Source organism: Sarcophilus harrisii, chromosome 3, assembly GCF_902635505.1.
Source record: "Sarcophilus harrisii chromosome 3, mSarHar1.11, whole genome shotgun sequence".
Taxonomy (NCBI): domain Eukaryota; kingdom Metazoa; phylum Chordata; class Mammalia; order Dasyuromorphia; family Dasyuridae; genus Sarcophilus; species Sarcophilus harrisii.
In genome coordinates, this window is record NC_045428.1 from 361,768,012 (window position 1) to 361,793,668 (window position 25,657).

Sequence of the window (25,657 nt, forward strand, 5' to 3'; positions counted from 1 at the left end):
TTTAGCTATAGCTCAATTTGTTAATTGTATTGCTATGAGAGGTCTTCACTTAGTTTATTTCATACAGAAACTATAGCCCAATTTCCCTAATGAATATCGATACAAAAATCATAAGTAAAATGCAAGCAAGTACAATACAACAATATATCACAAAAAATCACATAGTATAATCAGGCTGCCTCAGAATTGGTTTGATATTAGCAAAATTGTAAGCATAAGCAAAAGAACAAAAAGCAAAAATCATATAAAAATCATATTTCATTAGATGAAGAAAGTTTTTGACAAAGCACAATACCCATTCCTATTAAAAACACTAGAAAAGCATAGAAATAGAGCTTCCCTTAAAATAAGAATCTCCATCTAAAACAAAAAATAACTTATCTATAATGGAAATAAACTTGAAGCCCTTCCAATAAGATTACTGGTGATGCAAGGATGTCAATTAACATGAGAAATACTATCTATAGAAATAAGACAAGAAAAAATTTGAATATTCAAGCATTAACAATGAGGAAATAAACTATCACTTTTTGCAACTGACATAATGGTTTACTTAGAGAACCCTAACAACAAAACCCAGCCAGAAGATATAAATTCCATTTAAAATAACTTCGTTTTTTATAAAATAGTTGGAAGCCTAACTGCCAAGACACATAGAAATTTTCACAAATGTAATTACAAAACATTATTTACCAAATAAAGATTGATCCAAATACCTGGGAAATTATTAGTTGCTGTGGATAATAAGCTGAACCAATAAATTATTTATCTATTCAATGCTGTACTGATCAAACCACCAAAGTATTACTTCATAGAGCTAGAAAAAAAAGTTCAACTACAGAAAGGAACAAAAGGTCAAGAATAAAAAGGAAATCAATGAAAAAAGTATGAGGGAAAGGGTCCTACCAATACTGGATCTCAAAATATATTTATACAAAACTGTAATCTTTTAAACTATTTGATACTGGTAAAGAAATAGAGAGATTGGTCAATATACATACAGATCCAAGTAAATGAGCATAGTAACCTAGAGTCTGTTAAACCAAAGATCCCAGCTATTGTGGCAAGGACTCACCATTTGACAAAAACTACTGTGAAAACTAAAAAATATTCTGGCAGAAAATAGGCATAGACAACATCAAGAACAAAATAAGATCAAACTGAGTATATGATTTAGACATAAAAAATGTTATAACAAAATTAGTGAATCACAGAATTAATTGCCTATCATATTTATGAGTAGAAGAGTTCATGACCAAATGAGAGAGAAAGAGGTTTACAAGAAGTAAAATGAATAATCTAGATTATGTAAATTTTTTCACTCCATTTAAAAAAATTACATGTTAAAAAATATGTTTTTCTAAAATTTGGAATGACAAGTTTTCTTCTTCCCTTCCTTCCCTTCCCCCTCCTCAAGAAGACAAGTAATTGGATATAGATTGCAAATGTGGAGTCATGCAAAATATTTCCATCTTAGCCATGTTGCAAAAGAAAACACAAATCAAAAAAAAAAAAAAAAGAAAAAGAAAAAAATATATATACTTTGATCTCCATTCTGACCCCATCAGATTTTTTTCTGGAGGTCCATCATAATTGTCTTGGATTAGCTACTAAAATAGCTAAATCATTCATAGTTGACCATATGTAATATTGTTATTGCATACAATGTTCTGGTTCTGTTCAAAGAACTGCTATAAATATTTTAGTTCACATAAGTCATTTTCCTTTTTCTTTGATTTCTTGGGAATACAGATCTAGTTACTCAAAGAGTATGCAATTTTATAGCTCTTTGGGCACAGTTCCAAATTGCTTTTCAGAATAGTTGGATCTGTTTACCATTCCATTTGCATCCCAATTTTTCCACATCTCCTTCAGCATTTGGCAATATGAGTTTGGAAAGCCCTACCACAGGTCAGGTACCAATAGTCCATAAGAACATTTGCACTGGAGATGTCTCTAAATTCGAGTTATTGCAGTTCTGATTTGCTCATAGTGAACTGTATCTTCTTTGATGAGGGTACATCATGCTGGATGGTCCTTTGCCAGTATGTCCTATGTCTCACAACTGATTCCAAAATTCTTCACCTTAAGAGTGTCCTTTTGCTGTTTCTTCTGAAAACCATTCTCCATAAAATTGTCTTTTAGGTAAACTTAACATCTGTCATTTGAACATTATATAAGTACTTTATTTCCTATGTATGTAAACAAATATACACACACATGTATGAAATCCTTTTTGTATGTATTGTGTATGTATGTATATATATATATATATATGAAATCTTAATAGGTTGTCTCCCTACATGTATCCAAAATGTAATAATCTTCCAGATCAATTGAAAACATGGTAGGAACATTTGGATGAAGATCAACAGAAATAGAAACCAAAGTTAGAACCCACTATAGACCATCTGAACAAAAAGACAAAATAAAGAAGTAAATAGATCCTAAGTCTGGTAGAACTGTAATGTGGGACTTCAATTATCTGAACACCTGCTAGAGCTTCCTCTTTCAAAAGCAGAACAGCTAATAATTTCACAGAAGGAACTACCATTCTGGATCACACTAAATTGGATAAACTAGTTGCTAGGATGAAAATGATGACAACTCTGAGGGGTAGTGCTCATTCTATCTTAGATTTTGTGAGAGAGGAAAGCCAGGCAGATTTGAAATTGCTGAGAGAAAACTTTGGCAGGATTCTCTTGGACTAAAATTCTACAGGAGGTGCCTATCAGATAATAAAATGCATCTGTGACCTCATATATTCATGAGTTCTTTCTAGTAATACAGATGGCAACCCATTCATGCTTGCCCATCTTGTATGGTTCTCATTCATTACCACAGGATTTTTTACCCAACATGTTGGCATCCTTGTTTCCTCTTGACATCAAGAATATACCAATGGGAGCACTCTGATTATCAATCTGTCATCTCTTACTCCTTAATGACATTCTTTATTTCTGTTATTCAGATTTTTTTTTTTTTGCTTTGGCGGGGATTTTTTGATTATATGTTGTAGCCTGCTCATACCAAACAAATGCCTTTCTATTGCTTGCCCTACGATGCTTATTTTTACTTCTTCAGAAACAATAACATAGCATCTTGTGACCATACAATGGCACAGGTATAATATTTGTTTTGAAAAGGTGAGCTTTTGTTATCATGGGAAACTTAGGAAGCTCTCAGGAATGAAATTCTAAAAACACAGAATCCTGATGAGAACAAAAAAGTGGAATTATTTAAATAGACCACTGTGAATGACCATGGAACTCATCCACCAAGTTATGTTTTAAAAAGATCTTTGTAGAAGGGCTGACACTAGAAAAAGAATGCAAAAACATGTCAGAGTCCTGTAAAATTAGTATCAATACCATTAAAGCTCAAAAAAAGACAAAAATGTCAAGGAAAAATAAGAATAGCAAACTAGATTTATTGTTTTGTTCTTTTTAGCTACTTGGAACAGGGGAAGGAGAATGAAAGAAGGCAAAAGATCATGATGGAGAGAAAATTTAATCTGCTCAGCTCTTATTTTGCTTCTGTTTTCTCCACCAAGGATGAGAAAAAATGGAAGGGAAATGGCTAATAATGAATTGAAACTTAAGACAGAGACAAGAATCAAATGAATTATATTTTTGAGTACTTTCAGAATTGGCAGAAGAGATTACTGAGATATCATGTGAGATCTTTGAAAGAGTATGGAGAGATGAAGAACTATCACAGGGCTAGAGATAGTCAAATTATCTCTAGACTTAAAAAGAGAGCTTATAGAGTCAAGGAAATGTATTCTTCAACCTACAGATCAGGTAGTTTGATTTGGTAAAATTTTAGATTTTAAAATTCAAGGGATGGCATGTACACTAAAAAAGGAAAATATTGGTCACAAACAAGGACAAGTCATGCTAGATTAAACATACTTCCATATATGTATATATGTATTATATATATATGTGTGTGTATATGTATTATATATAAGCACATATATGTAGATTTATCAATTTTCAATTAATAGAATGCTATAGCCATAATTTAAATATTATGTTTAACAAAGCATCTAACAAGCCTCTGATACTATTCTTATAGAACTGATGTGGTTAGATAGCAGATAATTAGATAGCTAAATAACCAGACCCAAAAAACAGTGATGATTCATTGTCAATTAAAGTCTCCAAACCATCTTATTCCCTTCTTCCAGTCACCAAAGTTCCTAACCTTGGAGTCATCTTTGACCTTCCATCATCCTCACCTAAATCCAATTAGTTGCCACGACTTGTACATTCTAATATCACATTACTCATATCCAACCCCTTCTTAATTTAGCCATCATGCTATCTCAAGCCCTCAACACTGTTCACCAGTTGTAGATCTTAAAAGTTTTCCTAGTCTGCAAATTAGTTCCCAAGCCAATCCATCCTTCACAAAAGGACCAAAATAATCTTTATAAGGTAGTAGTTCTCACTGTGTAAAAAATCTTTCAGTGGTTCTTTACCCTTCTTTTAAGACCCTTTGTAATTTATATATGAACTAACTTTCCAGATTCTTTAAAAAACAATTCTCCTTCTACAATGCAGCTAAATTGAACTACTACTACTTCCCTGAAATGAACACACTATCTCCTGCCTTGTATATTCTTGTTGGCTGCAAAACATGCCTGGGATGAACTTTTATTTTCTCATCCTTGCCTCTTAGAATTGATCTTCCTTCAAAGCTCAACCCTAAAACCATCTCCTATATTCTTCCCTATGCTGCTCTAGACTAAAGTTATTATGCATGCTTGCTCCTACTTGAAATTTTCTTATGGCACTTTGTCTGAATCTCTTTTGCATCTATCCCTTCCTACCCATCTGGTTTTAATATTAGCAGTGTACTAGTACTTTACATTTTTTAAAAATTATTATTATTTTTTTATTTAATAGCCTTTTATTTACAGGATATATGCATGGGTAACTTTACAGCATTAACAATTGCCAAACCTCTTGTTCCAGTTTTTCACCTCTTACCCTCCCACCCCCTCCCCTAGATGGCAGGATGACCAGTAGATGTTAAATATATTAAAATATAAATTAGATACACAATAAGTATACATGACCAAATAGTACTTTACATGTAATATATTATCATTTTTTCCATCACGTTCTTAAATCGAGATAATCAATAACACAATAAAGCCCGCATTTGCCCATTTCTAGGTATAAACGTTCCCAATGAAAATTCAACAACTGGGCTCCAAGCCGGTTGGAACTGAGCTATGAGGCACGTAACATAGAAATACAAGCTCTTTGAGGGCAGGGGCTGGGGGAGGCCGATCGTCTTCAGTCTCCTCAGCAACTAGCAGTCACTCAGTCAAGTAGTACTTAACAAGCGCCGGGCACGGTGCAAAAAGAAAGCAGAGAGACATCCCAGCATCTACGTTCGGGAGCTCGGGGTGACAGGAGAGACCGGGTTCCCCGGAAAAACTAAAACCCAAACCTAGGCGCGGACGAGAGGAAGACAGGATAAATTGGGTGTGGCTTCGGAGGGAAGGCATTTATATGGAGGAGGCTTGGGGGAAGTCTCCTGCAGAAGGTAGAACTCTCCGCTGAAAGTTAAAGGGAAGCCAGGAGTCAGGGACAGATAGATGAGTGAGAGAGCTGCGAGCAAGAGTATAGACGCCCTTGCACCAGGAGCAAGGAGGAAGTGGGCTGCTTAGGAAGGACTTAAACTTAAGTCCCAAACCCGGGAGGGTTTTTCCTTCCACTTGTGGAGTTTCCTGGTTGCCTTCCAGAATACCGGGCGCAGAACTATCCAGGCTTAGGGGATGCCGGTTTGACAAGTAAGGAGGGGGACTTAAAATGTAAAACTGCGCTAAAAGGGGAAGGGGCGGGGGAAGCCTAAAGGACGGATGTGCTGTGGCTGGAAGGGATCTCACAGGTAGTTCTTAAAACTTTTGTTCTCCGTATCTTTATACTATTGAAAAATGACCGCGGATCTGCCCCAAAAGGCTTTGTTTAGGTGGGTTCTATTTACCCCATTAGAAATAGAAAGTGATTTTGAGTGTGCAGACTCTCTGAAAGGGTTACGGAGCACACTTTCTAAAAATTCTAGAAATTTTACCTTTCTATGTAAAATGTATTTACATACATTTCTATGTAAATGAAGGAGTTCATTTACATAAGGGGAACCGAGAGACCCTGCGGGAGTAAACTAGGTCACCCAGTTAGGGGGAAGCGCCTGGCATCCAGACGGGAGGACAACTCTGGCGCTCTCCCCCGCCCTCAGAGCAGCGGCGGGGAGAAGGCGGGGTCCGCCACTCACGGCTTTCCCAGGTCAAAGGTGACCGGCGTAGGGAAGTTCTCCCAGCTTTTCCGGCCCAAATTTTGGCTACGTGAGGCCTGGGAGAGGCGGAGAGCGGCGACGGGGAACAGGTCCTCAGGATGGGTACCAAAGGAGCGAGGCTCCGCCCCTTCCATCGCCTGTGCCAACGGCCGGAGAGCCTACGGACGGGGCCCAGGGCGCGAGCGTCACATGACGCCAATAGCCTCCCTCCCAGTGGTCGCGCGATTCGCCGTCATATCAGCCCATGCCCCCTTCCCCTGATTGGCCGGCGCCTCGCTGCCTCCCGCTCCTGGCGCCGCCCCTCTCCTCGCCCTCCTCCCCGGCTCCCGGGTAACCGAGGCTAGTGGGCGGCCTAGCGGCGGGCGACTTGAGCGCGGATGTGCGGCAGCGGCTGCTGACGACGCCCGACTGCGCGAGGGAGGCAGACGAGGTCGGGAGGCGGCGGCGGCGGCGGCGGCCAGGACCCCTCTGGAGGGGGAAGGTGCGGGTTTAGGTGTGTGCCCCTGGCGCAGGGGCGGGGTCGGCGGCCGGGGCGTTGGGAAGGGGGACCTGCAGAAAACTGGGGAACGAGCTGGGGGGGGTTTCCGAGCGGGAGGGGAGAGCCGCTCCTCTGGGGGGGGGAGGGGGGTGACGCCGGGCGGAGGTTCTCCTGATTTAAAGTCCTCCCCGCCCGGACACTGGAGGGAGCGGGGAGCCCCGGCGGTCTCGCCCTCCAGACCTGGCGTGGGGGGTGCTGGGCATTGGAGCCGCCTCCGCTACCTGTCGGGGCGGGATGGAGAAAGGGTTTCCAGAGAGCCCCCGGACCGCTCTCTCCTCCTCCCGGGGTGGGGGCGGGGCCGAGGCGGTTGGTTCCTCTGCTCTCATCTACCCGGGGAAAGCGGGAGAAAAATGACAACCGCCCAGTACCGGCGGCTCAAGTTTGGCTGGGCGCTGCGAGCGTCTGGCGGAGCTGGGTGGAAGACCGCGCCTGGGGAAAGGTTGCCTCAGAAGCCCTCCCCCGCCCCCTCACCCCCTCAGACACCTGGGACCAGAAAACGCTCCGGGGAGTCTTGTGGGCTGGGCTGCCCAGTTTGCTGAGCTTTTCAAAGGAAGACCATTATCATAGTTACATTTGCGTTAAAAATACATAGGTTAAATACCCAATGTCCCTTGTGTGATGTACACGCTCTTTAGAATACCTATATGTATTCGATAACAAAGCTTAACACAGTACCTGGCACGTAATGAGCTCTTAATGTTTATTGGATTGAATTATTAAGTACAAAAAGTAAAAGTAAAAATTGAGGGGGTATTTGCTGGCTTTCTGGAAAAGTTCTGGTCTTAAGGTCCCGAGTAAATCCATAGTCATTAGGAGTTGATGCAAAACTGCAAATAAAAATCACATTTTAACATGAGCAGCTTTTGTTGGTAAAGTTGATTTTTTCCACAAGCACTATTTTATTAAAAGAAAAAGTCGTGAGAAAATATGTGAGAAATAGAAAATGAGCTATCTTTGAAAAAATATATATACATACACGTTTATATGTATGTATATATATATTTATGCTTGTGTGTATGTGTGTGTGTGTGTATATATATATATATATATATATATATATATATATTTATATATACATGGACTAGATTCCTTACTGTAGGGAACTACCCAATGGAGAAATTCCCACTACTCCTGCCAGTGAGCACTTTTATGTTTAAAGGAATTTCTTTAAGCAAAAAGAGCTTAACTGGTTTTCCTTGTATGGGACAAAAAAAGATTTCAACTTCCTGGTTTTGAGGCTAGCTCCCTTATCCATTACAGCTCAGCTGTGTCTCAGTATATTTACATAGTATGTGTGCATATATATTTTTATATACACGTGTATATATTTAGTGTCATTAGAATTGATAGAATGTTAGACTTGGAGCTAGAAAGGAGATAGAGAAGAATACACGTATTATGCTAATCAAGTTAGCTAAAAAATTTTATTTATCGAAGTCTAGCCTTAGCTCTACAGAACATATTTAGATATTTATTGTACAAGCTTGATTTCTTTTTTTTTTTTTTTTTTTTTTTAATGTAACATTTTATTGACAGAACACCTGCCAGGGTAATTTTTTTACAACATTATCCCTGGCATTCACTTCTGTTCCGACTTTTCCCTTTTCTCCCTCCAACCCTTCCCCTAGATGGCAAGCAGTCTTATATCTGTTGAATATGTCCTAGTATATCCTAGATACAATGTATGTGTGCAGATCCAAACAGTTTTCTTGTTGCACAGGGAGAATTGGATTCAGAAGGTAGAAATAACCCGGGAAGAAAAACAAGAATGCAAACAGTTTACATTCATTTCCCAGTGTTTTTTTGTACAAGATTGATTTCAACTCTCCTGAGAGTATAAAAACCCTCTGCAATGAACAGAAAACACTTTCTCCTCTGTTGGACTACGTTTGTTTCAGAGTAGTAGAATTTATGAATGCCTGTAGAAGGCAAGGATTTGTGAACAGGGAATAATTAGCAAAACATTACTTCATTTTAAAAAGCAATAATAGTAGCTAGCGCTTATATTGGGCTCTTAAAACTTGTAAAACCCTTGGCTTAGTTAGGTGGCTCAGTGGATAGAGAGGCAGGCCTGGAGTCAGGAAGTCTCATTCCTCATTAAGACCATATTCTGAGTTCAAATTTGGTCTCAGAAACTTAATAGCTTGGGGACTCTGAGCAAGTCACTTAACTCCATTTACCTCAATTTCCTCATCTGTAAAATGAGCTGGAAAAAAATGGCAAACTACTTCAGTGAAAACCCGAAATGGGGTCGCAAAAAGGCTGAGAGGACTGAATAACAAGATCCTTGCACATTAAGAAAACCAAGTAATGATTTTGTTTTTTAAATATTATTCAGGATATTCTGTAATTCTCTTCTGTAGCTGCTTGTCTTTAAGTTCAGAAGTTTTTTCCTCACTCAGTTTAAATTCATTTGTCCTATCATAAATTACTTTAATTAAAAAAAAATGTTTTAAAAGCCTTGCATATCCATGAATACTTAAGGAAGATTTGTTACCTTACAAGTTTTACAGAATTTTGGTGGGTAACAAGAAGTCTATTATTTCTCTTCAGCTAAAGAGCAGAGGGACTTTTATCAGTGAATCTTGATAACTGGTCCCAAATATCCAGCCAATCTTATTTATTTATTTGTTGGCCATCTCTGCTACTTCAGAAGCCTTTGTAGCCATTCCTGTATTGTTTTCCATCTGTGATACTAACTGTTCTTCTCACATACTTCCCAAAACTACATTAAAAGCTAGTAAGCCCGGTCTTGTGGCTTTTTGGCTGACGGTGAGAAATCGAGACCTCTTTGGTAATTTATTGTTTTACCAATAAATTGAATATGCTTGGAACTTTGTGTCTTGGTTTACCTTAATTTTCAATTATAACAGCATTCATTATTTCACTTGAACCTGATTATCCCCATTTTACAGGTAAGGACATTCTAAGCCTAAGATATCTTAGTTACCAATTTGAGCCTTGAAGGAAGCTCTCAGCCTTTCCTGTTAACTCTTGTTATTAGTGCTTCCTCTCTTCTCCTCAATTTGCATTGCATTATTATCTGTATAATAACACAGTGGAATATAAATTCCTTTAGGGCAGAGATTCTCTCTCTCTCTCTCTCTTTTTTTTTTTTTTTTTTTTTTTTTTTTTTTTTTTTTTTTTTTTTTTTTTTTTTTTTTTTTTTTTTTTTTGTATACCCAGTACTTGATACATTACTTCACACTGCTTAGTTTTAAAACTGTTTGAGGAATTGAATTTTGAAGCAGGTTACTTACTCAATAGGTTTCAATCCAGGTAAATGAATAGATATATGACAAAGGATTAGTTTATCTAATAACCTAATGAGTTTTCTTTTGAAACCTTAAAACTTTGCCTCCTTTGTTACTGGGGGAAAAAATGAAGCTATTCTCAGATATCTCCTTATATCATTCATATTTCTTCTGCTACTATCTCCTCCATCATCCCTTCTTATGTAAACATATGGCTCTACTTTTTGCTAAGACAACAATCCCTTCTTTCTGCACAATCAGTCCAATTCTATCCAAGAGATTGATCCCACTGTCATTCCATTCTTTCACTTATTTCAGTCTCTGTCTGCCGGTTCCTTCCCTGATGTCTGCTAACATATCCATATATCCTCGACCTTTAAGAAACCTTCATTTGATCCTTCCGTCCCAGCTAACTATCATTCTATGTTTCTTGCTCGTTGTGCGTAAAATCCTTTAACAAGTCATCTAAAATAGGGTATCCCCTTTCACTCTTAACTTGTTACAGTCCAGCTTCTGAACATTCAATTGAAATTTCTCTTTCCAAAGTTGCCAGTGATCTCTCCTAATTGACAAATCCAATAGCCATTCCTCAGTCCCTAGTTTTCCTGATCTCTCCATATATAGCCCTTGGCAGTGTCAATTACCTTTTTCTAAATGTTACTCTCTGTTTTGGGGAGATAGCATTCTCTCCTTGTTCTCCGATCTCTTGACTATTCTCAGTCTACTTTTCTGGATCCTCATCCCAGTCATGCCTACTGAGTGTTCCACAGAATTCTTTACTACTTGGTAATTTCATCAGCTCTTGTGGATTTAATTATTTCTTTGCTGATGATTCTTCAATCTTCCTATTCAACGAGTTTTCCATCTAAAGTTGACTTTCAGACATTTTGAACTAGATGTCTTTTTTAAAAAAATGTTATTATAGCTTTTTATTTATAAAACATATGCATGGGTAATTTTTCAACATTGACCCTTGCAAAACCTGTTCCAAATTTTCCCCTCTTTTCCCCTACCTCCTCCCCTAGATGGCAGGTAGTCCAGTATATGTTAAACATGGGAGAAATATGTTAAATCCAATATATGTATAAATATTTATATAGTTATCTTGCCGCACAAGAAAAATCAGATCTAGAAAGAAAGAAAAAACCTGAGAAGGAAAGCAAAAATGCAAGTAAACAATAATAGAAAGAATGAAAATGCTTTGTTGTGGTCCACACTCATTTCCCATAGTTCTCTCAGATGTAGATGACTCTCTTCATCACTGAACAATTAGAACAGGTTTGAATCATCTCATTGTTGAAGAGAACCATGTCCATCAGAACTGATCTTTGTATAGTCTTGTTGCCATGTATAATGATCTCCTGGTTCTGTTCATTTCACTTAGCATTAGTTCGTGTAAGTCTTTTCAGGACTCTCTGAAATCATCCTGCTGGTCATTTCTTACAGAAAATAATATTCCATAACATTCATATGTCACAATTTATTCAGCCATTCTCCAATTGATGGGCATCTACTCAGTTTCCAGTTTCTTGCCACTACAAAGAGGGCTGCCACAAATATTTTTGCACATGTGGGCCCATTTTCCTTCTTTAAGATCTCTTTGGGATATAAGTCCATAATAACACTGCTAGATCAAAGCGTATGCACAGTTTGATAACTTTTTGAGTATAGTTCCAAATTGCTCCAGAATGTTTGGATGCATTCACTATTCCACTAACAATGTATCAGTGCCCCAGTTTTCCCATATCCCCTCCAACATTGGTCATTATTTTTTCCTGTCATCTTAACCAATCTGAGAGGTATCTCAGAGTTTTCTTAATTTGCATTTCTTTTATCAATAGTGATTTGGGGCACCTTTTTATATGACTAGAAATAGTTTCAATTTCTTTATCTGAAAATTGTTCATATCCTTTGACTATCAATTGGAGAATGGCTTGATTTCTTATAAATTTGAGTCAGTTCTCTATTTTGGAAATGAGGCCTTTATCAAATGTTTTCTCTTAAACTAGATGTCTTAACTCAAATATCCAGAAGGGAACTCTTCTAAACCTTTCCAAACTTCCTTATTATAGTCAAGAGCATTACTACCCTCTAGGGTGTCTTTTTCAGTTCCTCACTATCTTTCATTCCCCAGTTCAATCTCTTACCCCAAGGTAGTTTGATTTCACCTTTTTAACATCTCTGAATGTAATCCTCTCCTTTGATATTGTCACCACCCTGGTGCAGGCTCTAATCACCCCTATATCTAAATTATAAAAACCTGCTGGTGGATCTGCTTGCTACAAATCTCCCTACTCCAAAGAAACTTTCTTAAAATGGCAGTCCAATCATGTCAACACTGTATCCCCACCTCAGACTCCAGTGTTTCCCCAGTCATCTACAAGATTAAATACAGAATCTGTACAGAATTCAGTGTCTTAATAACTTGGCCCCTTTCTATTCTAGTTTTCTTACACTTTATCCTTCTCATGACTCATGTATTGTGATCTACTTGACATTGTTGTTTATATTCATCAACACATACTATTTCTTAACTCTGATTTTTTTTCCTCTAGAAGTGCCCCATAACTGGAATGTTTTCTCCTCATCTTTACTTCCTTCAAGAACCAACAAAAATGCTATTTACTCCAGGAAGTCTTTCCTAATCCCTCTTAATTTCATTGTCTTCCCTTTATTAATATTTTCCTGTTTATCCTGCTTTTGGTCTATTTGTATGTTTTTGTTTGCTTAATCATAGATTGTAAACTTTATATTCACAGCACTTGGCACAATACTTTGACACTTTGTAGGTGCTTCGTAAGTGCATGTTGACTGAATAGTAAGGTGCAATCATAGATACTAAATCTTAAGCTTTGCAGCCTACAAGAGGAAATAAAGCATTTATGCAGATAGCTATGTTATAAAACAATTCACTAAGAACAAGGGAAGAGTTCCAAATAAATTGCTATGAAAAATGTGAGGGAAAGATCACTTTCAGTTAGGAAGAATCAGTTGAGATTGATGAGGTGGAACAAGACTTGCAACTTAGCAGTAGATAGAGCACCAGGCCTGAAGTCAAGAGGACCTGAGTTCAAAAGCCTCAGAAACTTAACATTTCCTACTTGTGTGACTCTGGGCAAGTCACTTAATCCCAATTGCCTCAGGGAAAAAAAAAAAAAAGATGTGTAACTTTAAGGAAGAGAGAAATTTTTATATCTCTTTTTAAATCTGGGGAGAGAAAGTGTCTACCCTAGATAAAGGAGATTATTTCAAGGAGAAATTTAAGAGTGTCAGATTAAAAAAATCTGGAAAAGTCTATTGGGCCTAGATTCTGTAGCACCTTGAATATCAAAGATGAGTTTATAATTTCTTCTGTTGATACTAAGATACTGAAGGTTCTGAGTATATGACTAATATAATCAGATGTTCAATAGAAGGATTGCATTAAAGATGATTTGGGAAGAAGAAAGACTGGAACTAGGATTGGCAATCGGGAGACCTATAGCTTATGTGTAACGTGGTGATGGCCTAAACTTGGTGGTAACAGTGGGAATGGAATGGAAAAGAAAGGAGAAGTAGAATATCAGGACTTGAAAGATGATTGAGAAGCAGATCAAAGAATGAAAAATGATTACCAAAGTTTATTATTCAACCTGAAAGTAGAAAATTCTGGATTCTGGCACAAATCCTTAGTTTCCTCTCCCTATCTTGTATCCCCACCTAGCACCACTTCCTCCTTCATGAAACCAGATCCTCACCCCAACTCTTTAGTGGGAAAAGGAACCAGCATGGGTAGAGCTCACTCCCTCAGACATTCAGAAGAACCCTAGAGTTTGTAAGCCCCCCTCTTCCTTTTGGCTTTCTCTCAGACACATTTGTTAAAAGTCAAATGTGAATAAAACTACAAGTTTAATTTGAGAAGGAAAAAAAATGAGTGGTTTGCTATTTCCTGAGTGAGTCCAAATAGAAGTACCATCAAAAGAAACGTGTGATAATGGTAAGGGCAGATTTCATAGATTAATTTTGGGCTGATTAAATTGGGAGTGCTGGCAAGGATATTAAGATGTCCAGTAGATATTTGATGTTAAAGGACTAGAATTTTGGCAAGGACCTTGTGTGTATATAGAGTTGAAAGGAGTCTTCAGCATATATAACTGAAGCTATAAGTGTGTTTTAGGACCAGGGTAGTGTATATTTAGAAAAGGAAGCTAAAGACCAAACCTTAGAAGATACGTTCAAGAAACAGGAGGATGAGGCCAATAATGGAAATCCAACAATTAGTGAAGTTAAAGAAAGGAATTTTATATCTACATGTGGCCCATAACATTCTTGACTGCAGCCCAAACTAGATTAAAATGTAACTAGGAAATATTTAACTAAATCATTAACAGATAATATGTGGTTTTCTAAGCCCATATGCAGCCCACAGAGATTCTTGTGTATACACCATATGTTGGCTTTTGTTTTGAGTTTTGACAACATTTGTCTAGTGTCAATAATTACAGAGAATGTATAAGAACATGAGGAATTTTTTTAATGCCATAGAATTTGGTAGTAAAGAGGTTGTGAATATTAAAAGTAGATTCCAAAGAAACTGTTGGGACAGAAATTGGATTGCAAGACTGAAAGCGGTGAGTTATACAACTTTGGAAGGTTAAGTAATGAGAAGAGGGAATGTGTGTCTACTGAAAGTAAGTGGGAAAAGGTTGGATTTGGGAACTTGAGAAAACTAACTTTGGGGAATAAGATGGAATGGCAGGTTTCCCATGCAATAGCATGGACTGAGTTGAGTTGATATTAACCATTTGTAGTGAATCCAGGCAATATAGTTGTGACTTTATTCTCTAGCAGCACAAAAAGTAATAACAAAGTGGTTCCCTGAAATTGAAGATAAAAAGAGTGTGAATATAAGACAAGTGAACAGTAATGGAGAATAGTGTTTAGTTGACTTGGTTAACTGTAAGGTTAAGACTAAATGGAAGGTAAGATTAGGACAGGAGAAATGGTTCAAAATAGAGTTGGAAGGACTGAAAGTCATTGTGAGGATGAATATTTAAAAGTATGAAACAGAAAGATAAATGATGATACATAGGTATGAGGTAGATCAGGAGATTATGAGCTGATAATGAAGTATCTGATTTAAGATTATAGAGGGGGAACCGTTTTGGCCTATGGCAAAATCCAAAGAGTGATTCTTGAATGTAGCTGAAGTGTAGTAATTAAATTCCTTATATTATTTGAGTTGATAGCTCTGTGACTAAGAAAAAGGTAAGCCTTATCAAGGGTGTAATTAATGCCCAAAGTATGAGGACAAGTGGTAGGGTATAGAACAAGAATGTTTCTGTCAGAAGCCTTTTATGTGGGCTCAAAGATAACTTTACGTGTCTGTTAGATCAGCCAAGCTTAATTTTGGAGAGAGATCCATCGGTGGATTGTTTGCTAGGTGATGAATTTTCTAGCCATAGCAACAAGCAAAGACTATCTCCAAGGTAATAGAGGGGTTTAATCTGTATTAACAAAGCAACCCATGTTACAGATCCTTGAAGTAGAAAGAAAATGGGATATTACTGCTTACTGAATAAATTTGAAGAGAAAGGAAAGAAGCAAAGGTGAGACAGGTTTTTGATCCTGGGTAAATGAATGGATAGTGGTGTTATCAGTGGAAATGAAGAGGAAAAGGAGTTAAGTCAGGTATGGAGGGGGAAGGGAGGTAATGAATTAGTTTTAAACATTTCTTTCCCTGTAAAAAGAACAACTCATAAACTAGCTTTGCATAGCAATAGGAGGTTTATGGTTAAATTTAGTTAACAGCACATTTTCAGGTTTTATCAAGATTGTGAGCCATAAATTTGGCAGCACCTGATTTTCCCAGTTCATTATGAAAATTACCATTATATAATACTTGAGTGACGTTTATGTATGCTGCACTATGGGAGGAGCATTGGGTGTTTGAAATCAATATGAAGATTTATGTTAAGATTGTCATATTTGTGGAAATATGAAGTAACTGACAGATTTTGAATAGTCCAATAACTTTCCCCACACTGACATTTCAATTGATACACAAAGAACTAGGAAAGGGCTGTAGATTAGCATTAGCATTGTGATGGCATATATTGTTTTAAATAAAATCAGTTTTAGAGTCTGGTTATTTTATGCACAGAATCCATGGTTTTGTATTCATTTATATAGTATCAAGTAGAAACTTCTCAAAGGAGTGAATCAAAAGTATCAACAGTCACTAACTTACGAAAAGGTTATTATTCCAAAGTTCTTTTGTGAGTTGAATGTTTAAAATTTAGGTGCCTGTAGTTTGTTTAAAAGCAATTTCTCATAATGTACCTGAATGATAGTACTCTAGTACTACAAAATTTAATATCATTTATAATATTAATTCTCTTAGGAAACATGGGTCACTGCATACATGTCTTTGTTCCTACCCTAGTAAGGAGAGGTGACTTCCCTGCCCCTAGATCTTGTAACTGACTAGCCATAGCACCACTGGGGTCTTTGATCCAAAAGCATTGTTTTTAAAACCACAGCCTTTGCCTTCAGATATTGTGCTTCTAAAATCAGTACCCACCACTGAAGCTTGGGAGACTCCATCATTGGAACTCAGGCTTAGGAAGAGTGTGCTAGCCTAGGAAGAAAGGTCTCTGAATTCAGTGTCATGAATTTAAATTCAATTTCTTGAGCTGCAAAAACTCTAGTACAAATTCTGTGTTTGAGATGTTTATAAAAGTTATCAAGTATTCTAATGATTCTTAAATAAAACACAAACCTTTTTATCTGTGTCATTCAGGTGTCACGATGGATCTTGTACTGAATGTTGCAGATTATTATTTTTTCACGCCATATGTATATCCAAGTACATGGCCAGAGAATGAAATCATCCGACAATCTATCAGTCTTCTAGTTGTAACAAATCTTGGTGCTTACATTTTATATTTCTTTTTTGCAACTCTGAGCTATTATTTTATCTTTGATCACTCATTGAAGAAACATCCACTTTTTTTAGAGGTAAGCAGTTCATGTTTCCTTTATTCTGTATATCATTTAAAGCATGGGAATAGGAATGGGGATTAGATTAAATTGATTGTTTCTTGCCTATGAATGAATATACTTTTATTTTAAACTAGACTAAAACATTGCAGTGGATATGGTCAAAGGATTCTAAAAGCTTAATTAGTAAGGTGTAAACAGAGGTGACTTTCACAAACTAATCATGTTCTTATCCTTAAGCAAAACAGAGGGAATAGACTAATTTTTTTATTACTATTATTATTATTAATAGCCTTATAAGGTGCTTTAAAGTTTGCAGAGTTTGCAGTTATCTCACTTGCTCCTCACTGTAACCTTTGGAAGTAGATATTATTAACCTCATTTACATATGAGGAAGATAGGTCCAGTGACACATAACTAATAAGTGTCCAAGGTCAGATTTGAACTGGTCTTTTTGCCTGGAATAGTGAGGTGGTAAAGTGGGTATAATGCCAGTTCTGAAGTCAAGAAAACCAGCCTCAGATACTAGTCTTGTGACCTTGGGCAAGTCACTTTACCCTGTATGACTCAGTTTCCTCATCTGTAAAATGAGCTAGAGAAGGAAACAGTAAGCTACTCCGGCATGTCTGCTAAGAAACCCCAAATAGAGTCATGAAGAGTCTATACCCAAGTGAAATGACAGAGCAATAACTTCATGACTCCAGGCCTGGTGCTCTGTCTACTCTATTATCAGCTGCCTATAGAATTTGGAATTTTTAGAATGGCTTTTAATCACTTTCCTATTAGCACTTTTTTTGTTCTCATTTACTACAATTAGAATTCCAAATATTAAGGAGTGGTATAGGGAAGCTGGTGGAAGGAAAATTTTGACTGTATCATTCAACATTCCTGAAATGGCAGTGTCTAGTAGAGATATTTTAAGGAAGGGAATGTCTTTGAGAAATTAGAATTAGGAGACACATACATTAAGGAAATGTCCTTTCTTTGGGCGGGGTAACATCTTTCTCTTTCTACCTCTTTGTTTCTCCCACTGTTTCTTCTCCTTTATTTCTCCTTTTCCATTTTCTCTCTCTCTCATACATACACATACACGCGCACATACTCTCTCTCTAACATTAAAGTTTAATATAAAATGGGTTGGGCTAAAAATAAATACAATGATACTAAAAGATGGATACTTAAATCACAAATAGAAGTAATTATATCTGTTTCTTTTTGCCACCAGAAATTTAATGCTTATTATAAAAGGTGGCATTTTCCCACCATTCTCCTTGGTACCATTTATTTTATAGGATTAGATTACTATATTACTTTAGATTATGAACATTGAAAATAATGGGTCCAATTTTGTTATTTAAAATCTAAATTTCAGAACCAAGTATGTCGAGAGATTAAGTATACTGTCCAAGCACTGCCATGGATAAGTATTCCCACAGTTTTATTGTTTCTGGCAGAGGTCAGAGGTTACAGCAAACTGTATGACAACATAGAAGATTCAGCATATGGTAAGTAAACAATTTAAGTGTCCAGGAAAAGAGAATCTGAATATAATGTCTTTTAAAACTTAAATTGCATTCTTAGCATAACATTTATTAATTCCAAAAAAGGTAAAGTTCACCAAATCTGAAATACTTTAAAAGGAAAATATACCCAGGGCAATGCAGATATACTATATAGAATTTTTGCTAAATTTTTATTGTCTTTCTAAATAGTACTGTTTAGAAAGAAAATAAAAATTTAGCAGTTGCATAGTTTAGTTGTTTAAAGAGACATGATTCTTGGGTGAAAGGGTCTAAAAGCACTTCTGTTCAATTAAATTTGAGCAGAGTATGTTAATCTAGATATTTTGCATATAAAATTATGAGAAATAAAAATATTAGCAACAGCACTGGCAAAAAGCAAATCATATATATATTATATGAGATAATGGAAAAAAATTGAGGGACAGTGTCTGCCATGAGAACCTTATAATCTATGTAGTTGGTGAGGGGTACGTAAAAAAAATGGCAAAACTTTTATCAAGGCAGTACTCGATTTAGTTACCAAAATAGAGGTATGGAAAATACTTCCCTTAAAAGTTCAGGGGATGGAGAGATCACAGTAGAATGGAATGATATGAAAAGCTTTGAGCTCTGCTTTGAAGAATGAGTAGGATTTATATAGTGGAGAAGAGAAGCCTTTTTATACAGATGAAAGAGTGTGAGCAAAGGTTTAGTGGCAGAACAGCAAGCAAACTTACCCAGCTACAGCAGGGGCTTAGTGCTATAGAAACATGGAGGCCATATCTTAGGGTGTCCTGAATGTGTTTATATTTTATGAGTTTATATTTTATTGGTATTATCTGAGTTAGAACATATTTCAAAGGTTATCTAATTCAGCCCTTTTCTGGAACTTGAATCTCCTCTTCTTCCAACTGATTTATTCTGCCTTTGCTGTAATACCTCCGCTGATACTTCTTGGTTTCATTCTTGTTTTTTACATCCTCAGTATCAAAGTGCTTGGTAAATGCTTGTTTATTGACTGATTGGTAGAGATCTTACTATTTTAGTGGCAAGGCAATGCAAACTATTGTTTAATACCTCAGTCATTCAGAAGTTCTTTATATTGAACTGGGATTTGCCTCCCCATAACATTTCCCATTGGTTCTAGTTTTGTCTTTTGGAATCAAGTGGACAAGTCGTCCATTTCTTTTATAAAACAAATCTTTAAAGATTTTAAGGCAGTAACTATGTTCACTTTGATCCTCCTTTTCTTCACACATACCACTAGTTACTTTCTTTGTTACTCATGTGGACACAGTTTTTGTTTTTGTTTTTGTTTTTAAACAGTCTGGGTTATCATTCTCTAGAGCCCTTCATTTTCAGTAGCTATTGAAATATAGCACCTAGAACAGAACACATATCACACTCCGAATGTGTTCTGATTAGGGATTGTCACTTTGCCTATTTTGGACATACTGCTTCTCTTTAAGAAGCTAAAAATAAATACCATCTTGTCAGTCATACCATAAAGTATGCATAGGTAAGATTATGACATCAAACTTTGAAAAAAATTGTTAAATCTCTTTTTGTAAATTCTGTTACAGCAATGAGTTCTGATTCATGTTTTCTTGATTCTTCGTGTCATTTGTTTACTTTTTTTTAGGGTGTAGTTTTTTTTTTTTAATTATAGTTTTTTATTTACAAGTTATATGCATGGGTAATTTTACAGCATTGACAATTGCCAGACTTTTTGTTCCAATTGCCAAACCTTTTGTTCCAATTTTTTCCTTCCTTCCCTCCACCCTCTCCCCCAGATGGCAGGTTGACCAATACATGTTAAATATGTTAAAGTATAAATTAAATACAAAATAAGTATACATGCATTAACTTATTTTTAAAAAGGTTCAGGTCTTCCATTTCATTCAGGGCCATCTCCAGTCCTTTTAATCTATTTCTGGCCACTGGACCCAGATGACTCTGGAGAGGAAAGTGAGGCAGGTGACATTGCAGAGCCCTTCCTCACTGAATTCCAATTCACTTGCATGTTATGGCATCCCCTCCCTGATGTCATGGTGCTCTTCGAGTACAAAGGACAAACAGCAAAATTGACTTAGATTGAGCTTAAACTCCATTGAATTCCCTAGGTCTTTTTCATATGAACACAGAGAAGGAGAAAGGCCACTGGGCTCCAGGCTCTTGGGGCCATCTTCAGCACCACCTGAACTCCCAGGTCTTTTTCACCTGGACTTTCAGTGTCTGACTCTTGGTTTCTGCTGGGCCTATGCGGCATCATTCACTTTTTGGTTTCTGTGCCTTATTAGGCCTTTTTATGGCCACTCCAGCAGAAGACTCCTCCTATCTCTCATACAGAGCCTTCTTCAGGGCAAGTTAAACACTACTAGGTCTTGAGGCCTTATTGGACTTTTCTCCATTCACTGATATTCTATACGGAGTCACTCCTCAGTCGTTACTCTTCCCCTTTATAGATTCTGAACTCCCAGTTATTGATGTACCAACCCCATTCTTTGTCCCTAACTGTCCACACTCTTGGTCCCATTCACTACAGCCCTATTCCTCCAGTGTCCCCTCTAGTGTTTCAGATTTGCCCACTCCACTGTATTCCCTGGAACCCCAAGAGGTTTAGCCTATAAGGCTTTTTTTGGAATACAATTTTTGTCTTCCACTTTACAGCTTCAGTTTTTCTATATATTTGATAATTATGTATGCCGTCAAGTCTTCCTCCAAGTCATAGAGAAAAATATTTTATGTATCTGGTTGTCAGTAAGAAAGGGTCCAAAGTTCTTCAGTGAAATGTTGTATTGGTTTTTCCCTTTTTTTTTTTTTTTTCATACTAATCTGACAATATTAGTACACAGGATGACTTATAAAGAAGTTATTATAATAATCTAGGTATGGTGTGATAAGCTCACAGAAAGGAAAAATAAATTGGAAAGACATAAAAGTGACATAAAGATGAGTGAGCACAAGGGAATGGACAAGAATAAATAGCACCCTTAGATCAGTGTCAGATAATTAGGTATTTATCCAAAAGATTTCTACATCTTTGAGTAGATTTGTATGAAATGTCATATATTTCCGTTCCTCCAGAGAAAGGGAATAGCGAAATAAATAAAAGGGAAGAAATAATCATGATTTTTTTAGAAAATTGAAAGGAGACTATTTTATACTATAGTGAGTCAGCTAAACTAGCCAGTTGTCTTATGAGATTTCAATTCTGTATTTTGTTCTGAGATGAACATCTGAAAAGTGATTTCTAATCCTAAACAATGAGCCTAAATTTGATTCTGCTACTTTTCTTTGTCTCCATTATTCTAGGTTGGCTTGGAGTCATTTTTAGTATGGTGTCCTTCCTCTTCTTTACGGATATGGGTATCTACTGGATTCATCGGGGCCTTCATCATAAACTTGTATATAAGGTAGAGTTATTCTAAGCAAAGTGGAAAAATAATACGACATTACTTCACTATTATATAAATAAATATATAATTATTTCCAAAATTTTTCCATAGTGCTAATCCTTCATTGGCCATAGATTCTAACAAACCCCATTTGTTTTTTGGGGGGGGATGAATTTTTGTTGTACTAGAAAAGGATTCTTTTTTCTTTCTTTTTTTTTTTTCTTTTTTTTTTTTTTAATAACTTTTTTTTGACAGAACCCATGCCAGGGTAATTTTTTACAACATTATCCCTTGCACTCACTTCTGTTCGATTTTTCCCCTTCTCTCTTCCTCTATCCCCTCCCCTAGATGGCAAGCAGTCCTATATATGTTAAATATGTCGCAGTATATCCTAGGTAAAATATATGTGTGCAGAACCGAACAATTCTCTTGTTGCACAGGGAGAATTGGATTCAGAAGGTAAAAATAACCCAGGAAGAAAAACAAAAATGCAGAGTTTACATTCATTTCCCAGTGTTCTTTCTTTGGGTGTAGCTGCTTCTGTCCATCATTGATCAATTGAAACTGAGTTAGGTCTCTTTGTCAAAGAAATCCACTTCCATCAGAATACATCTTCATACAGTATCGTTGTTGAAGTATATAATGATCTCCTGGTTCTGCTCATTTCACTTAGCATCAGTTCATGTAAGTCTCTCCAAGCCCCTCTATATTCATCCTGCTGGTCATTTCTTACAGAACAATAATATTCCATAACATTCATATACCACAATTTACCCAACCATTCTCCAATTGATGGGCATCCATTCATTTTCTAGTTTCTAGCCACTATGAACAGGGCTGTCACAAACATTTTGGCACATACAGGTCCCTAGAAAGGGATTCTTTTAAGATAGCCCTTTTTAAGAGTTTATAAAATTTGTTCATTTGAAAGTTTGGGTGTTAAATTTGGATTAATTTTTAAAGTGATTCTCCAGGTAGGCATTATTTTTACCTATACATCTAAATTCATATTATATGGTTTAGGGCAAGTCAGTTAACCCTGGGTTTCATTTTTGTCATATTCTAAAGTACTTTTCATCTGTAAGTATTCAATATGAAAAATTGTATTTTGCAGAATAAAACTGTGTTTTGATAATGATTTCCTTTTCTTTTCTGTAGTTTTTACATAAGCCTCATCACGTTTGGAAGATTACTACTCCATTTGCAAGTCATGCTTTTCACCCAATGGATGGCTTCCTTCAGAGTCTGCCTTATCATATATACCCTTTCATCTTTCCATTACACAAAGTGGTTTATTTAGGCCTGTACATCTTTGTGAATGTCTGGACAATTTCCATTCATGATGGTGACTTCCGAGTTCCAAAATGCTTAGAAGCAGTTATTAATGGCTCAGCCCATCACACAGATCACCACCTGTACTTTGATTATAACTATGGCCAATATTTCACATTGTGGGATAGAATTGGAGGCTCTTTTAAGTATCCTTCTGCTTTTGAAGGCAAGGGACCACTAAATTATTTGAAGACAATAACTGAAGAAAAATTAAATGGCCATGCAGGAAATGGTTGCAAGAATGAACAGTTTTTCAGTGGAGAGAGTTTAAAGACTAAGTAGATTGTTGCCCAATCACTGCTAAATAGCAACATCTGGTAAAGAAAAACCTATTCAACAAGCAGCCAAGGGATATCATCAAGTTGAACTCTTCTGTCATTTAAGAGTTTGTACTTTCAGTGCAACTGTGATATATATGATCATGGTGATGGATTCCAGCAGGATGTTGTGAACACCAAAACATGGACTCCACAGTTCCAACACTAGATATTGGACTAAGGTTTCTCTTAACTATCTGTTTCCTGCTGGAAAAGCTGTGGTATGATCATAGGGCCTCAAAAAATGTACAGAAAGAAAATGATAAAGGGTAGCAGGGTTGATTGTATATAATGTACCTTATGCTGCTGTTCAATGAGGAAGACTAATTTTGTTTAAAAACAAAATTTAGTATCATAACAAAGCTTTTAATCTAAAGGAGGAAAGCCTTATTGTGGCAATATTAATTGGTCTATCAAAAAATGGGGTGATTACATGCAGTGTCTTTGTGAAGTTACATATTCTGGTATTTAAAATTGGCAACTAAATAATGTAAGCTAATTAATAGCCAGTGTAACAAGATTTGTCATCCTCCCATACCAAGGAAATTCATTTTGGAGGATAGTGCCATAAGTAAAGTTAATAGGACTCTGTCTTTTACAGTGAAGTGAATAAACAGAATTTTTTTTTTTCCTAAATTGAAACTACCCAGATTTTATTTATATGACTCATCCAGGCTTAAGATGACATAAATAAAACTTTCAGGTGTTTTTAAAAATTTAAAACAATAATCATTTTGATTTAATGCTTGAATCTGAATGTACTATAAAAAAGTGAAATTTGTTATCCGAATATATATTTGACAGTACTAATTTTATATTAAATTGATGCACTGCACTTTTGATATGTGTCAAAGCTACATACCTGCAATTTTCTATAAAATGGACAAAAATTCTAAATAAATAGCCAATGTGGAAGATTGATTTTGCAATTAAGCCATTCCCCCAAAAAAGTTTTAGGTGAATACTGTGCATGGTAAAATAAATATGGTTTGCAAAAACATTCTATGCAACTATTTGTATAAATGTCAATAAAAATTATACATTGTCATCAAACTCATCTAATTAAATTTTCTCACAACATCAAGGACTTAGGAGTTCTGTGGTTTTTGTGTAAATTTGAAGAATAAGCAGCATGAAATGTTAAAGATGTGCACAGATGCCAAATGTTTAAAATGCATAGGCATTCAATTTTGATTGTATTTTTTTCAATGTTTACTTAGCTATTATTTGAGCAGCAGAATTTGGGATAAATCATAAAATTTTGTGCTTGGTTAGAGAAGCTTTGTTTTGTTTTAATCTTCATGAAATTTATATTCTTTCCTTCAAATCAGAGTTGGGAAATGAGTAAGAGAACTGTGGTGTAGCTGTTATGGTTTCTTCCTCAATATTCTCTAACTATGACTAGATTAAAAAAGATCTTTTCACAGTTAAGGAAAAGTAGTCAAAATTGTGTTAAGTCTGGCACTCTCCAAATTAATAATTGGAATATCATTTCCTCATTAAAGCAAGATCAGTAACCTTAATATTCCTACTGTGCATTCACTAATTTGTGAGGCATCTGCCTTTATTAGACTACATTTTGAGTATGGGTTTAATTCTGGGTATCAAGTTTTAAGAATAGTGATAAACTGCAAAATATCCGGAGACCAACCAGGATGGCAAAGGGCCTGGAAATACTCTATGAGGATTTTAGACATTTATTGAGCACCTGTTATGTACCAGATCAAGCGGCAAGGTGGCATAATGGACAGAGTGCTGAGCCTGGAGTCAGGAAGACTGACCTTCCCGAATTCAAATTTGGCTTTTGACATGTATTTTGACCCTGGATGGCTCACAAAACCTTTACCTCAGCTGCCTCAGCTGGGAAAGGAAATTGCAAAACCACTCCAATGGCTGCCAAGAAAATCCCAGAAAGGGTCGGGAAGAGTCAGATGCTACTGAATGACTGAATAGCCAGTCTACCTGACATACCACTATATGCTAATGATTTGAAATGAAATGGTCTTTGCTCTTAAGAACTTTG

At 36.4% G+C, this 25,657-nt stretch overlaps 1 protein-coding gene and 1 long non-coding RNA gene across 3 annotated transcripts in view; one reads left to right on the forward strand and one right to left on the reverse strand.

The window, feature by feature from the left end:
- The first annotated feature begins 5,507 nt into the window (after positions 1-5,507).
- On the forward strand, positions 5,508-24,932 carry SC5D (sterol-C5-desaturase). Of its 2 annotated transcripts, none has more exons than XM_031960172.1 (5): positions 5,508-5,809; positions 16,886-17,103; positions 18,458-18,590; positions 21,903-22,003; positions 23,144-24,932. In XM_031960172.1, exons 2-5 carry the CDS (start codon positions 16,894-16,896, stop codon positions 23,597-23,599), a joined length of 900 nt encoding a protein of 299 aa, XP_031816032.1. In that variant the 5' UTR covers positions 5,508-5,809; positions 16,886-16,893; the 3' UTR covers positions 23,600-24,932. The 2 variants fall into 2 exon arrangements, with proteins under 2 accessions (XP_031816032.1, XP_031816031.1); XM_031960171.1 differs by lacking the exon at positions 5,508-5,809 and adding an exon at positions 6,716-6,793 and having other exon boundaries at positions 23,144-24,733.
- Positions 7,346-25,657, reverse strand: part of LOC116422427 — a 75,790-nt gene continuing 57,478 nt past the window's right edge. Inside the window, exon 4 of the long non-coding RNA XR_004233055.1 lies at positions 7,346-7,677. This is a non-coding gene — a long non-coding RNA (uncharacterized LOC116422427). The remainder of the gene's footprint in view (positions 7,678-25,657) is intronic.

What these genes read in the sequence shown, in the direction of transcription:
- SC5D (XM_031960172.1), top strand. Translation starts at nt 16,894, where the DNA reads ATGGATCTTGTACTGAATGTTGCAGATTATTATTTTTTCACGCCATAT. An exon ending in AACATCCACTTTTTTTAGAG is followed by an intron (nt 17,104 to 18,457) that starts GTAAGCAGTTCA and finishes TCTAAATTTCAG; the next exon opens with AACCAAGTATGTCGAGAGAT. An exon ending in CATAGAAGATTCAGCATATG is followed by an intron (nt 18,591 to 21,902) that starts GTAAGTAAACAA and finishes CCATTATTCTAG; the next exon opens with GTTGGCTTGGAGTCATTTTT.